Source organism: Mustela nivalis, assembly GCF_964662115.1.
Source record: "Mustela nivalis genome assembly, chromosome: 6".
Taxonomy (NCBI): domain Eukaryota; kingdom Metazoa; phylum Chordata; class Mammalia; order Carnivora; family Mustelidae; genus Mustela; species Mustela nivalis.
Genome location: NC_139025.1, coordinates 46,936,473 through 46,949,507, shown reverse-complemented (window position 1 = coordinate 46,949,507; position 13,035 = coordinate 46,936,473). Strand labels below are relative to the sequence as shown.

At 37.9% G+C, this 13,035-nt stretch overlaps 2 protein-coding genes and 1 long non-coding RNA gene across 3 annotated transcripts in view; 2 read left to right on the top strand and 1 right to left on the bottom strand.

The window, feature by feature from the left end:
* RTRAF (RNA transcription, translation and transport factor) overlaps positions 1–6,980 on the top strand; it is a 33,726-nt gene extending 26,746 nt beyond the window's left edge. The window contains exons 7-11 of the mRNA XM_082735188.1: positions 232–318; positions 1,208–1,296; positions 3,974–4,042; positions 6,493–6,541; positions 6,653–6,980. Of these exons, the coding sequence (XP_082591314.1) occupies positions 232–318; positions 1,208–1,296; positions 3,974–4,042; positions 6,493–6,541; positions 6,653–6,807 (449 nt within the window). The 3' untranslated portion in view covers positions 6,808–6,980. The remainder of the gene's footprint in view (positions 1–231; positions 319–1,207; positions 1,297–3,973; positions 4,043–6,492; positions 6,542–6,652) is intronic.
* Positions 6,981–7,093: 113 nt separating this feature from the next.
* The window catches only part of NID2 (nidogen 2), a 61,810-nt gene continuing 55,868 nt past the window's right edge, over positions 7,094–13,035 (bottom strand). Inside the window, exons 16-21 of the mRNA XM_082735139.1 lie at positions 11,687–11,816; positions 11,076–11,247; positions 10,428–10,585; positions 9,081–9,204; positions 8,084–8,196; positions 7,094–7,790 (exon numbers count right to left, since the gene is read on the bottom strand). Of these exons, the coding sequence (XP_082591265.1) occupies positions 7,780–7,790; positions 8,084–8,196; positions 9,081–9,204; positions 10,428–10,585; positions 11,076–11,247; positions 11,687–11,816 (708 nt within the window). The 3' untranslated portion in view covers positions 7,094–7,779. The remainder of the gene's footprint in view (positions 7,791–8,083; positions 8,197–9,080; positions 9,205–10,427; positions 10,586–11,075; positions 11,248–11,686; positions 11,817–13,035) is intronic.
* On the top strand, positions 10,551–12,572 carry LOC309866991. The gene is made up of 2 exons (XR_014312908.1): positions 10,551–10,673; positions 11,416–12,572. It is a non-coding gene; the product is annotated as an uncharacterized lncRNA (long non-coding RNA).

Genomic DNA, 13,035 nt, shown 5'->3' with positions numbered 1-13,035 from the left:
GAAATGTTAATGAAGAGATATTTGTATAGATATTTCAGTAATCATTTTAGCTTAATCAGAAAGCTACAATCACATTGCCTTCTAATGGATTTTTTTATAGCATAAAAATAACTTTGGGTGAGTTATCTTACACTTAAAATCAGTTTGGCTCAGTTAAATTCCGTAAATAAGCAATGTTTATTTTACCTTAAGGTACAGTTCTACAAACTGTATTTTTGCCTGTGTTTACAGCTGAAAAATACAAGGACTTGGTACCTGATAACACAAAAAATGCTGACAATGCAGCTAAAAATGCAGAGCCATTGATCAATTTGGATGGTAAGTATATAAGTGCATATCATCAACATTTTTTGGTCCCTTACATGTTTTTTTATTTCCTAGAATGAGGAACCCTGGGTTGACTTGGTTTTGGTAAATTAGGAATGCTTTATGTTGATGTTTTATTTTCTGTTGTTTTTATTAGCATTTATAGTATGTTTTCTCCCTCCTCATATAGCTGAATATCTGAATGTTAGAATGCTATTCCTTGATTTCTTCATAATGATTTGGGGATCTGATTTGTATTTAAGCATGGTGGTGATTATTTGCCTTCCTGGATGCGTAAAATATTTTTTCTAATGACATGAGACAAGTTAGGTAAAATTTGTCATCTTCATTTCCAGATACCTTTAAGTATTCTCTTTTTTAAAGTATAAAGATTGTATTATAATAATTTATTCTTTCATGAGAGATCCATTGGGACTTATAATTTACAAGTTACTCTCATGGATTAATAAGCTCCTTACCCTTATGAATTAGTATAGTATGCTGCTTAGACAAACTACAGCTGCTTAGAGAAAAGGTTTTTGGGAAAATTGTCTACTGAAGGGATCTAGTTTAAAATTAATAGCTTTGGGAAGAAATACTACTTAAAAGTCCCATGTAAATGTGCCTTGCAGAAAAAGTTACAGCGCAATCCTAACATGAGTTAACTTGGTAATTTATGGTTTGGTCAATGTGGCTGATCAATAGGGAACCCATTGACCTCATCAGTTTACCTAATGGTCTATGCTCCTACACTGCTCTCAGCAGCAGCGGTTTTAAAAACGAAGTTTTTTTTTCTTGTTATTGGAAAATTAAAAATGTTTTTTGTAAGTTTATATGCTTATATATATGTTTATAATTACATGCTTGCAGAGCTTTAAGTTTCCTTTTTAATCTTTTATAGTAAATAATCCTGATTTTAAGGCTGGTGTAATGGCTTTGGCTAACCTTCTTCAGATTCAGCGTCATGATGATTACCTGGTAATGCTTAAGGTTGGTTTCATATTCTTGATTCTTGACAGAAACTGTATGGAGAAGAAAAACCTCATTTTCTAAAAGTTACCTCTGTTTGACATACAGATATATGACTAAATTGCCAGAATGTGGAGGAATGTGGTACTTAAAGCAGATTTCAGGATTTTGTCTATTTAGATTATCTAATAACAGCTAATACCAAAGTGTGTTCACTTTGTGCCTGCTACTGTGCTCAGTCCTTGGCAAAGAGGATTTCATTCCCAATAATCCCGGAGGTAGTGGAGGTAGATGCTGGTATCCTTTCATTTTAATACGAAGAAATTGAGACCTGAAGAGGATAGATAATGTCCAAGATGACACAGAAAATGAGAGAGCCAGAATTTTAATCTAGGCACTCTGACCATGTGGTCTCTTCTTTTTTCTGTATGTCTCTACTTCTATTTAGTCAGTCCTTTCAAAATTTGTGATCTGTATTAACTAAGATAATAGAAAATGCCAAAATGAGTCCTGGTAAATTTGGTCAAAAAATACATACCCCAGGGTGCCTGGGTGGCTGGCTCAGTTTGTTGGGCAACTGCCTTCAGCTCAAGTCATGATCTTGGAGTCTCGGGGTCAAGTCCCACATCGGGCTCCCCAGCTCCATGGGGAGTCTGCTTCTCCCTCTGACCTTCTCCCCTCTCGTGCTCACTCGCTGTCTCTCTCAAATAAATAAAATCTTTAAAGAAAAAAAAGTACCCCAGAATCTCTTTGAGGAAATGTTTTTGTTTTCCTAGTGCCCCATCCTATATAGGCCACTCAGTTCATATCTGTACTTCAGGGAACTCAGTGATGTGAAAGAGGTCTCTTATTTCTAAGTGGAAGGATATACTCCTACTTCAGAAGATTATGTCACATAACTTTGACAGTATGGGCCAGTATGGAGGGACAGGAGTAATATTTAAGATACTTAAGATTCCAGACTTGGAAATTATTATAGAAATTATTACTGATTTTATGAGAAATTGTCATGGATTGTTTGAATGCTTCATGCAGCTTACAATTTTATAAAGCTTTTGATTATTGATTTATACTTTTCCCATTTGGGTTTTTAAAGTCTAACAAAAGCACCCCAGGTATGCTAGACTCTTTGTCTTCTTACTCAGTTTATGATTAAAGGTGACATGACCACTGCACAACTTTTAGAATTGTTTGTACTAAGTGATAGTTGTAACAAGAGAAAAACTATTTCTAGATTATTATAATTCTCTACACTGAATCTGCATGTTAACTCAGATTTTCTCAACTCATATTGGATGCCAAGAGACAAAAAGTTGGGTTGCCTGGCTGGCTTAGTGAGTAGAGCATGTGACTCTTTTTTTTTTTTTAAAGATTTTATTTATTTATTTGTCAGAGAGAGAGCGAGCGAGAGCAGGCACAGGCAGACAGAGTGGAAGGCAGAGTCAGAGGGAGAAGCAGGCTCCCTGCGGAGCAAGGAGCCCGATGTGGGACTCGATCCCAGGACGCTGGGATCATGACCTGAGCCGAAGGCAGCTGCTTAACCAACTGAGTCACCCAGGCGTCCCGAGCATGTGACTCTTGATCTCAGGGTCATGTGTTTGAGCCCCACTTGGGTATAGAGATTACTTAAATGAATAAATAAATTAAAACTTCAAAAAATGAGATAAATTGTTTTTATCGAAATTTAGCTCTTTCAGAGTTTCATTCTTTACTCAGGAATTATGTAAATTGTTTTGGCACAGTTGTGCAGTGGTCATGTCACCTTTAATCATAAACTGAGTAAGAAGACAAAGAGACTAGCATACCTGGGGTGCTTTTGTTAGACTTTAAAAACCCAGATGGGAAAAGTATAAATCAATAATCAAAAGCTTTATAAAATTGTAAGCTGCATGAAGCATTCAAATAATCCATGACAAGATGGAAAACCTCTTGATAGATTTGCCACATCATTGACTATTCTGCAACTAGACTGATTAATAAATTTGTGACCCCTATTAAAGACTGGTATAATGGCTTTTAAATGTAGCATTTGGCTTGTTATATTAAGTTTTCAAGTTTCTACCCTTCAGTTACAATTGTTATCCACTAATTAAAATTCCATTTTAAAAAACCTTAGTTTTTGAGTGTGTGTAGGTACATGAATGCACTTGTGTCTGCCATAATAAAACACCTTGGTGATGAAGAAAAAAAGTGTTGTATGAGGGAAGTAAAAACATTTTACTATAATTAAATGAACAAAAGTCAAGGACAGTGTGTACGATGTGCTACTCTTTGTGTCAGGAGTTTGCGTGTATGTGCGCATTTATGCTTGAGCGTACTTGTAATACAATCGAATCCTTGTAAGGATACACAGTAATCTGGTTCCAGTGATTGTCTAGAGGGATGGTTGAGTCTTGGGTAAGAAGGAGGACCCCCCCTTTTTGTTTAAACCACGTATCCTTTGTTAAAATTTTCCATGCATATAAATTACCTATTCCAAAAAATGCTTTTAATTGTTGAGAGCATCTTTCCACATTATAAAGTATTAAAATGAAAACTTTCATTCTATCAGCAGTTCTGTTTTTATTGGCTGATTTTGCTAATGAACATTTTGTTAATGAACTAACTTCATCAAATTGGGTATCCTTATTCTCTAGATTTCAGAACAGAAAAGGTGAACAGCCAATAAAAAAATAAAAACTACTTTTGCGTTTCTTAGGCAATTCGCATTTTGGTCCAGGAGCGCCTGACACAGGATGCAGTTGCTAAAGCAAATCAAACGAAAGAGGTATGCATTATTTTTTTCCAATAAATTTTAAATTAATTATTAATGAACATTTCTTCTGGTATTGTCATGAGTTCAAATTTTTTATGTATCTGCTTAAGATAACCATTCTTTGTTAAAACTGGTTGGAGAAAGGGTAGCTTATTTCAGTGGGATTGAATTTGGTTCTTAAGCAAATTATAGCCATTATTGAGTGAAAAATAAACTTATTTCATACTTTAAAGCAGTAATTGGTAGTATACCCACAGTCTACCAGCACAAACCATTGCACATGCCCAGTTGTTTATTTTAGGGTATTTACCTTGCAAAATTTACTGGGTTATTTTGATTAGTTGCTGGAAAATAGAACACACGTTATCTTTATTAATTTCCTTCTTTTGACCTAAATCCTGTCCTTTCTCTTTCGTTTCTTCAGAGAAATCTGTTCTCATTTTATTCACATTTCTTTTATTTATTTATTTATTTATTTATTTATTTATTTATTTGAGAGAGAGACAGTGAGAGAGAACATGAGCGAGGAGAAGGTCAGAGGGAGAAGCAGACTCCCCATGGAGCTGGGAGCCCGATGTGGGACTCGATCCCGGGACTCCAGGATCATGACCTGAGCCGAAGGCAGTCGTCCAACCAACTGAGCCACCCAGGCGCCCCTTTATTCACATTTCTTAGCATCACTTATGAGAAAGTAATTTACCTAAGGTCATCTAGTTGATAAGTGGTTGAACTCAGGCAGTCTGATTGAAGAGCCAGCGCTCTTATGGTAGGTAGGGACAAAGATCTGTGTTTGAAGGCCTGCATGAGCTAGTTGACCAGCCCAGGTGAAGGGGTAGGGACATAGAGACTATATTAGAGTGTAAGTTCCTGGGTACAGGTGACTACACCTGTCATTTTTCGGTCCTACTTTGTAGGCTAAGGAAACCATACACCCTATTTTTCCCTGAATTCTGCAATATTTTAGATAAAATGCACTAGAAATTCAGATTCTCCCTGAAGTCTCACTGACTGGACTGTGTAGAGAAATGTCCTCAGGGATTAGCAGCAGCATCTGCAGTTGTCTGATAATGCTTCTTACTGTGCATAGATACTGCGAGGGATGTCTTGGGCACAAGGGACATTCTAGATTCTGGTCCTTTTTTTTTCTCTCCTAAATCCCCAATGTCTTTTGTCCTCTGATCCCATCTTTAGCAAGGCCCAGCAGTGTGAAAAGGTTTTTAATGCCAGGGCAGTGTAGTTCCCCCTAAAAAACAGTTTGTTTTAAAGGCTTTTATTGCTTATTAATTATGTATGGATTAGGCCCCTGGAAATTGGATTAAAGATCAGCTTCTTTCACCCACACTGTAGAACAGACAGTAAATTGTTCTGGCATAATAAAATCATTCGTGCATTCATTGATGCAGCAAAATAGTGCCTTTGGTTTGAAGGCAGTGCAAATTAGGGCATAGCCAGATCTTTTTGCTTTTGTTTAGAAAGTAAAATTTTCAGTCCTCCTGGTCTTAAGTTAGTGTCACCTCAAGGTACCATGCAAAATAGTAATATAGAGGAGAAGTTCTTACAGTGAGTGTTCTTGTTTATAACCATAACTAGCTCTTGGGGCATTTGGTCAAGATCTTTAGGGCAGCTGTTCCTTGGTCTCTTGGCAAATAAAATGAAAACAAAACTGACATAGAAAGCCACTCAGTGCAATTCTACTTGTTAGTTTTGCTTGCTGAATTTACATGCCTGTTTATTTCTTCACTTATATATTGTATTATTTTAAAGTAGTTGGAGTATAGGTAGGTTTGCATTCATAGGCAAGAATCGAATAGTGACAGCTTAGCATTTTCTAACATTGAAAGTATAGATTTTATATAGTATGACCAACAGAGTTTAGACTGCCTGTTCTTGTTGTTACTGTGAACTCCATAGAGTTCAGCATCATGGTTGCCATCTTTGGCATAACTCTGTAGAGGTACTGATGGTTTAGAGTCTGCTCATTTTCCTTGATTTTAGAGTAATTTCCAAAGAACTCTAGGTAATCTGGTAATCATCATGCTAGCTGAAAGAGAAGTAATACATATGTTAGATTTTGTATAAAGACAAATTAATGTGTTCAGAAATATTAAAAGTAATTCCATCCCATTTGCCCTGTACTCTGCTGCTTATTGGAGCTAAAACAGGACAGCAGCAGCCCTGCTTATCTACCCTTCCATAGCAGCAGTGACAGAGTGTAGCTGTGAAAGGAACAACTGCTTTATCTGCCTAGTCTTATGGGAAGGAATGGGGGATGGAACTAGCTTCCCACTACACGCAGAGGCCATTCTTTCACTCCTCAAAAGGCAAATGTAGAGAACATTCTCCACCCCACTTGCCACTGCAGCTAAAAGGGTTAACAGAACAGCTAGCTGATTTTCAGTTACAGATAAGAAAAGAACATGATTCTTAACTATAAAGTTTCATTTTGTCCTTTTCTTTTTAAGGGCTTGCCTGTTGCTTTAGACAAACATATTCTTGGTTTTGACACAGGAGGTGAGTGATTTTGTTTGAACTCAACTTTTAAAGACTAGCTGAATATTTGGGGGAGAAATGGGCAAGTAAATGGTCTTGAATACTGATTAATGCAGTTTTCTTATAAAATAGATGCAGTTCTTAATGAAGCTGCTCAAATTCTGCGATTGCTGCATATAGAAGAGCTCAGAGAGCTACAGACAAAAATTAATGAAGCCATAGTAGCTGTTCAGGCAATTATTGCTGATCCAAAGACAGACCACAGACTGGGGAAAGTTGGAAGATGAACGTTTTAGGATTTCAGCTTCTCATCTACTTAGTACAATTGGGAACCATGTATGCTCTGGCATGTGTTTGAAAATCAAATGTCACATTTTCAGGGGAAGAATCCTAGAAATTTGACTATGTTCTCGAGATTCACCATCATTGCTTTTTCTTTAATAAAGTTCAGGAAAGTGGATTTTTTTTTTTTGACTGCTATGTTTCTGTGTCTATATAATTAATCATCCTCTGTTGTGGTTGAGGTACATGCCACCCCCCAGCTTTGTTATATAGACAATACAGATCCTTAAATCCTAGGAAAACTTAAAATATTTTATTGGAGTAATCTAGAAAATTTGAGAATTGTTACATCTTTGGTATTTAAAAATGTAGTAACTTCTGAGGGTAACTATAGAGGGACTTACAGGATCATTAGATACAAATTGAAACATTCTAGCACCTTTTAATATAAATAGAAATGCAGTGATGCAGAGGTAAAACAAACAAACAAACAAAAAAAAAAACAACTTTTGCTGAGAAAGCATAAATAAGTTGTTTTTTTCCCCACCAGTTCTGCATAGCCTTCTCTAGATCAAAGCTTATAATCCTTGGGATTGTGTCTTTATACTGATCATCCTACCTTAATTACTTGGCCAGGAAGAATTCTTAGCAAAAATCAGATTTAGGGTTTTAACATATTCTTATTGGCTCTTTGTTGCATGCATTTGACCTTTTAAATATGATAGAAATGTTTATTAAAAATTGCTTAATAAGCAATAATTAAAATTGTTATTTTTAAAACCTGTAGTAACTTTTGTTTTTCAAAATACAGTAGTAAAGATTGAGGTATAAACTTTTCACAAGATAGAGTCTTTTTGTACTGAAAGAGTTCAACTTGTAAGTCCAATTCCTTTTTCCACTTTCTTCACCTTTGTTTGCAGTAAATGTTCTTTAGGGTCCAGATTCTGATTGTAAACTCCCAAGTCCTGATGCCATGTTTACTTTCTTCCTGTGAGTAGAGGTGAAAGGAACAGTGGGTGACTATTTTATAATCTTGTTGCCACAGGAAGTATTTTAAAGGGGAAATATCCTATTAGGCTGATCTTTTTTGTGTATGGTTGAGCTTATGGACTTAGGGTGAACAGTCTACTACCCTATGTGATGGCCATTAACTTTCCCATTCAAAGTGGCTCTCGGTGGTGTCAGTGGCAGCAGCCATATTTAAGCCAAGGGTAATCGGTTGCCAGATACATCGTTCTCTACCCTACTGGTCCAAAGGAGCAGCCTGAGCATTTTATTTACCTGCTGGGCAGTAGGGGTAGACTGCAGTTATCCCGTAGAGATGAGACCGCTGCTCTGGGAGATACTCATCAGTAAACTGGCCGCTGTCTCTATTTACAGATATAACACCATCCCTGGTAACAGAAAGGAAGAGTAAATTTGTGGGATAGAAAAAAAGTTACTTTCAATAGAGAATCTCTGCTAGCCAGCATTCTAGAGTATCTTTTTAATTTAACCAAGTGTGTTTTGACTCCTTTAGATTCAAAGATTTTCCTCTCTCAGTGGTTCTCAAAGTAGTCCCCAGACCAGCGTCATCTGGAAATTTGCTAAAAAGACAAATTCTTGGGCCCCAATTTAGACATACTGAATCAGGAATTATGGGATGGGACCTTGCAATCTCTTTTAACAGTCCTTTGGAATGATTCTGATACTATCCTAAATTTTGAGAACCACTGGTATAAATCAGTGCTTCTCAGCTCTTGCCAAACAAATTACTCGAGGAGCTATTAAAATACTGATGGACCCCCTGCCAGACCAATTAAATCAAGACTTCAAAGGATGGGGTAGAAAGGCTTAGACCTCTAGATATGTTTTTAATATCCCTCCTTGGAGAACTAGTCTAAATTACAGTACTTATCCTTCTCCCATGTGGACAACTAGTATGTCCATAATGTCATTTTCTAAAAATCAGTTTAAATCATACAGCTAATACACCTCATAGTCCCACTTAAGTATAGTCTTTTTATTCTCTGAAGATCAGATTTAGATTAATGCACTTCCTTTCTTAGACAGTTTAGTATCATCTCTGCCATTTTTAAGCAACCTGTGAGCAATACCATTATGATTTTAAAAGAAATAACACTTGAACAATGTTATCTACTAATTAAGAGGTAATGAAAACTTCAGTGGAGAGTTTAATTACTAAAGTCATTAGAGGCATTAGGTAAATGCTACTAATGGTAGTATGTCTTCCAGACTAGTTGCCTTTTCAGGCTTGGCCAGGGTGTGTCAGGCTCACCTCCTCCAGTCTGTGTGGTAGAAGTGATCTGTGTAGCTAACAATACTGAAGGGGTAGTTGAGGTTGTTCTGAATAACACGCCGTCCAGTCCCATCAGGAAGTGTACACTCCAGTTTTTTGGTTCCTTTTAAAACATCAGAGAGGGAAAATGAGATCCTTTTCATACCATGAGAAAGAAATTTTTATGCCGAAAATAATTGTGGCAGGTAGAGGCCTTCCAAAAGGAAACAAAGGTAGAATAGGAAATAAGACATTTTATTCCCAATGCAGTGATACAAATTAGAAACGAAAATTTTCCTTTCTATTACCAGTCTTCAGTTTGTTTAATAGCATTCTAGTTTTTAGAATTTAGACTCTTGATCCTTTCTTCAAAGAGAGGATTGCATTTTTTCTCCCAAAGTAGGACATTAGAGATAAACTTTGTTCTATTTAAAGTCTCACCTTATAAATTGTTGTGAACATAGTATCTAGATACATACTTGCCCTTTATAAGCAATGTATAATGCCTTTTAACGAAAATCCTTAAATATTTTTTGAAGACCTTATTTCCTAGATAAGGAATTAAAAGTGGCTAAAATGGTAACATGGCTCATGTTTTTCAGTGTAAAGGAAGTAGTCTTCAAAATTTTGTAATACTTAAACAAGTTTCTTATGGAGCCTGGCTTTAAATTTCAAATAGTTTTTATAAATGCAACTCATCTACATTATAATTCTTTTTGTTAGATCATAAACTCTTTAAGAATGCACCTTTTCATATTCTTTAGTATGAAAGTAGACTTACAGCATTTTTTCAAATTGCTCTAATAAGGAAATCACACTCTAATAAGAAAAGAGAGGATTTGGGTATTGGCAACCCAGACTTAGTACTGAAGGCCATGCTGCCATATCCCTTTCCAAATATCCTCACCATGATAACCTATTGACTGGTAAAGCAACAGATACTTAAAAATGATCTAATACTGGCAAAAAAAGAGAAAACTTTGTTCAGTTATCTAAGTCTGTCACTTTCAGCAGTAAGTAAAATTTCTTTTTACTTTAAAAAAAACTAGGCCAGGTGTTTGTGGGCAAGCATAACAAAAATGAGCTCGACATAGTACTGGCCCTCAAATTACCACATAAGTCACAGACCACCGCCCCCCCCCCCAAACCCCAGGAAGATTATAAATACCAATACAAAATGTTCTTTAACGGTTTATACACCAATTAAAGGAGTAGATTCTGTGCTGTACTGTTAAAAATTTAAGCCAGAAGTTCTATGTGATGGGATCTGGCTTTGCTGTAAAATCTGAGGTAGAGAGCGGCTCCCATGGTAAGGGAGCGCGGTGTGTTCGCTGCCATCAGTAATACCTGCGTCTGCCCAGCAGAGCAGTTTGGAGAAGGGGTCAAAGGTTAAACCATTAGGTAGTCCAATGTCTTTATTCACCAGAATTCTTCTGTTTTCTCCTTCTAAAGAAGATGTTTCAATTTTAGGAGCTTCTCGATTCCAGTCTGTCCAGTACAAGTTGCTATGGGATAAATTAAATACAGTGAAAATGCAGTCTAAGAAATAAGTGTCTGTCTCTGAGTTTTGGTTGCTTCCACCATTTAATGAAGGTAAACCTAGGATTTCAATACTAGGATTTCCTACTGCATTGCTAAAGGAGACCCACCTCATTCCAGGTTAAGTGTGAGGGAGCCTGGCCCGATCATCTGATCAGCATGAGCCCCTAGTCCCTCTCACATACTCTGAATTCTCTGTGTATTGTACCACAGTCTTAATAATTTCCTAGTTTATTCATTAGTTTACTAACTTCTAGAGTATGAGCTCCATGAAAGAATAGACCTTGTCTTTGCCTAGAACAGTGTCTACACCTAGTAGATCCTGTGTAAATACTGTTAAATTCATGCACTGGAGCTTTTACACTCTTGTTCTGACCCTCTCCACAAGGCATTTAAAATCCAAGGGCTTCAGAATAGGATCTAAAGGTAGCAGGAGAATAGGGAAGCCCAGCTGACCCTCGGATTGGATCCACAGTAATGGCTCGTGGATTCACCAGGTCCGTGTGGAAGAGGACTTGGCGCTCGGAGCCATCCAGCCTGGCTCGCTCTATCTTGTCCAGGCCACTGTCCGTCCAGTACATTGTTCTACGGAAGTGGTCGATGGCAAGTCCTTCCGGGCTTATCAGACCTGCAAATAGAACAATGGCAGGACTAGAGCATTTGCAGGTATGAAAAGGGAACCTGAAGCAGGGAGATCTATTAGGTTTGAAAAGTTTAAAAAGAAAGTCCTGAGAGGCGCTCAGTTGCAAGCAGCAGGTTAACAGAGGAACTTGTTCTGCCACCTCTTATTCTCTAGACTGATACACCCACTGGCCCGATGGCACCAGGCATATGCAGCAGCAGCTGTGGCCACCCTGAGTTCCCACTGTGAGCCCTTTCTGTTGGGAGCCCGATTTCTCAGCAGGCTCAGAGTAAGAATCACCTTCTCGTTTCTTGCATATGAATATGTGTTTACAGAGGGACTGGTATGGTACCACTCAGTAACACAACTTGTATGGCACTGGGTTTTTTTTTTGCACTTAGTAGAGTCAAATGAAATACAGTGTCTTCTGGATAAAGTTGCTGACCTGAGTTGATGATCGTCTCAGGCTCTGCTCCTGGTTCCAGACTAGCACGGCTGATTGTCCGTCCAGCAACATCTGTCCAGTACACCATCCTCTCGCGGCAGTCATAGTCAATTCCCACAACTATGGAGCCCTTTGTGGATCAAAACATGAAACTGGAAGAATTAGGAGCTCTGCATTTCCCTGGAGTTTGCTCTCAGCAGCTGCACGCATGGCTGTAGGGAATAGCCCATAATACAGTCTCCTGGGCAGCTAATAAGCAGCATGGTTACACAAGTGGGCTTGGAGGCTGACTTCTGGGGGCCCAGCCAGGCTTGGCCACTGATTAGGTGTGCGACTTAACCTCTCTATGCCTGGATTTGTGCACTTGCAAAATGCAGATAGCAGTACCTACTTCATAGTGCTGCTTTAAAAATGAATACCGTAAATTCTTGTACAGTGTCCTGATTGGTCCTTAGTCTCCAGCAAGTGCTTAATAAGCGCTGTTACTGCCAGCAGTAATAAAACGACTTCATGAAAAACAGCTCCTTTAGTGAGTAAAGGACAAATGTTAGGCTCAGCAAATTAAGTTCTTAATGTTTTACTGGGCAAAAAAAAATCTGTTATTCCTTCCAAATGGTATCAGCACTCTTGAAACAGTCTTTCCAAGAATTCACCAACATTTGATGACAAAATCTATTCCCCCTTCGCCTATAATATGATCTCCCTAAAGCGCAATCCCCTCACCCCTATCTCTGCTTCCTTACTGTGAAGCAAATGGGTTGTATGCTTATGTAAACAAAGTCTCCAGTTAGGTGGGTTAAGAAACTGAAGACTGGTGGTCACCAAACCTCAGGCTAGGGAGATCTTTCCCTTTTATTGCTAAATAAAAGCAGTCTTCTTTTTCAAATGCTTAGTCTGTGATACTTCTTTGCAGAACTGCACAGTACTTGCTTCATACAATTTCCAGCTCCGACTCCTGGTCTGAGAAACTGAACAGATGTGCAAAGCCAACATCTAGGGGCCATCTGGCTGTCCCTGAGGTCACGCCAGTTCCTGGCTTGCCTAACAGAACCTCCTGGGGCTGGCTGGACGTGCTTCTGGAAGAGGAGTCAATATAAAAAACACTGAACAAAGCAGGATTTGGCTCCTGTGAAAAAGTAGGCAGTATATATGTAATAATCTGAAGGTGAAGTGTGTTGTACTTGAAAAGTAAAAGTCCTCTGTGTGAGACAGGAGTGCACATCCATGTTGGCTTCCATTGACCTAGGGAATCATGGGGTCTGTTAAAAGCCATGTATTGATTTTAGAGTTTCTTGGAAGAATAAGTCATTTTATTTATTTTATTTTTTTTAAAGATTTTATTTATTTAT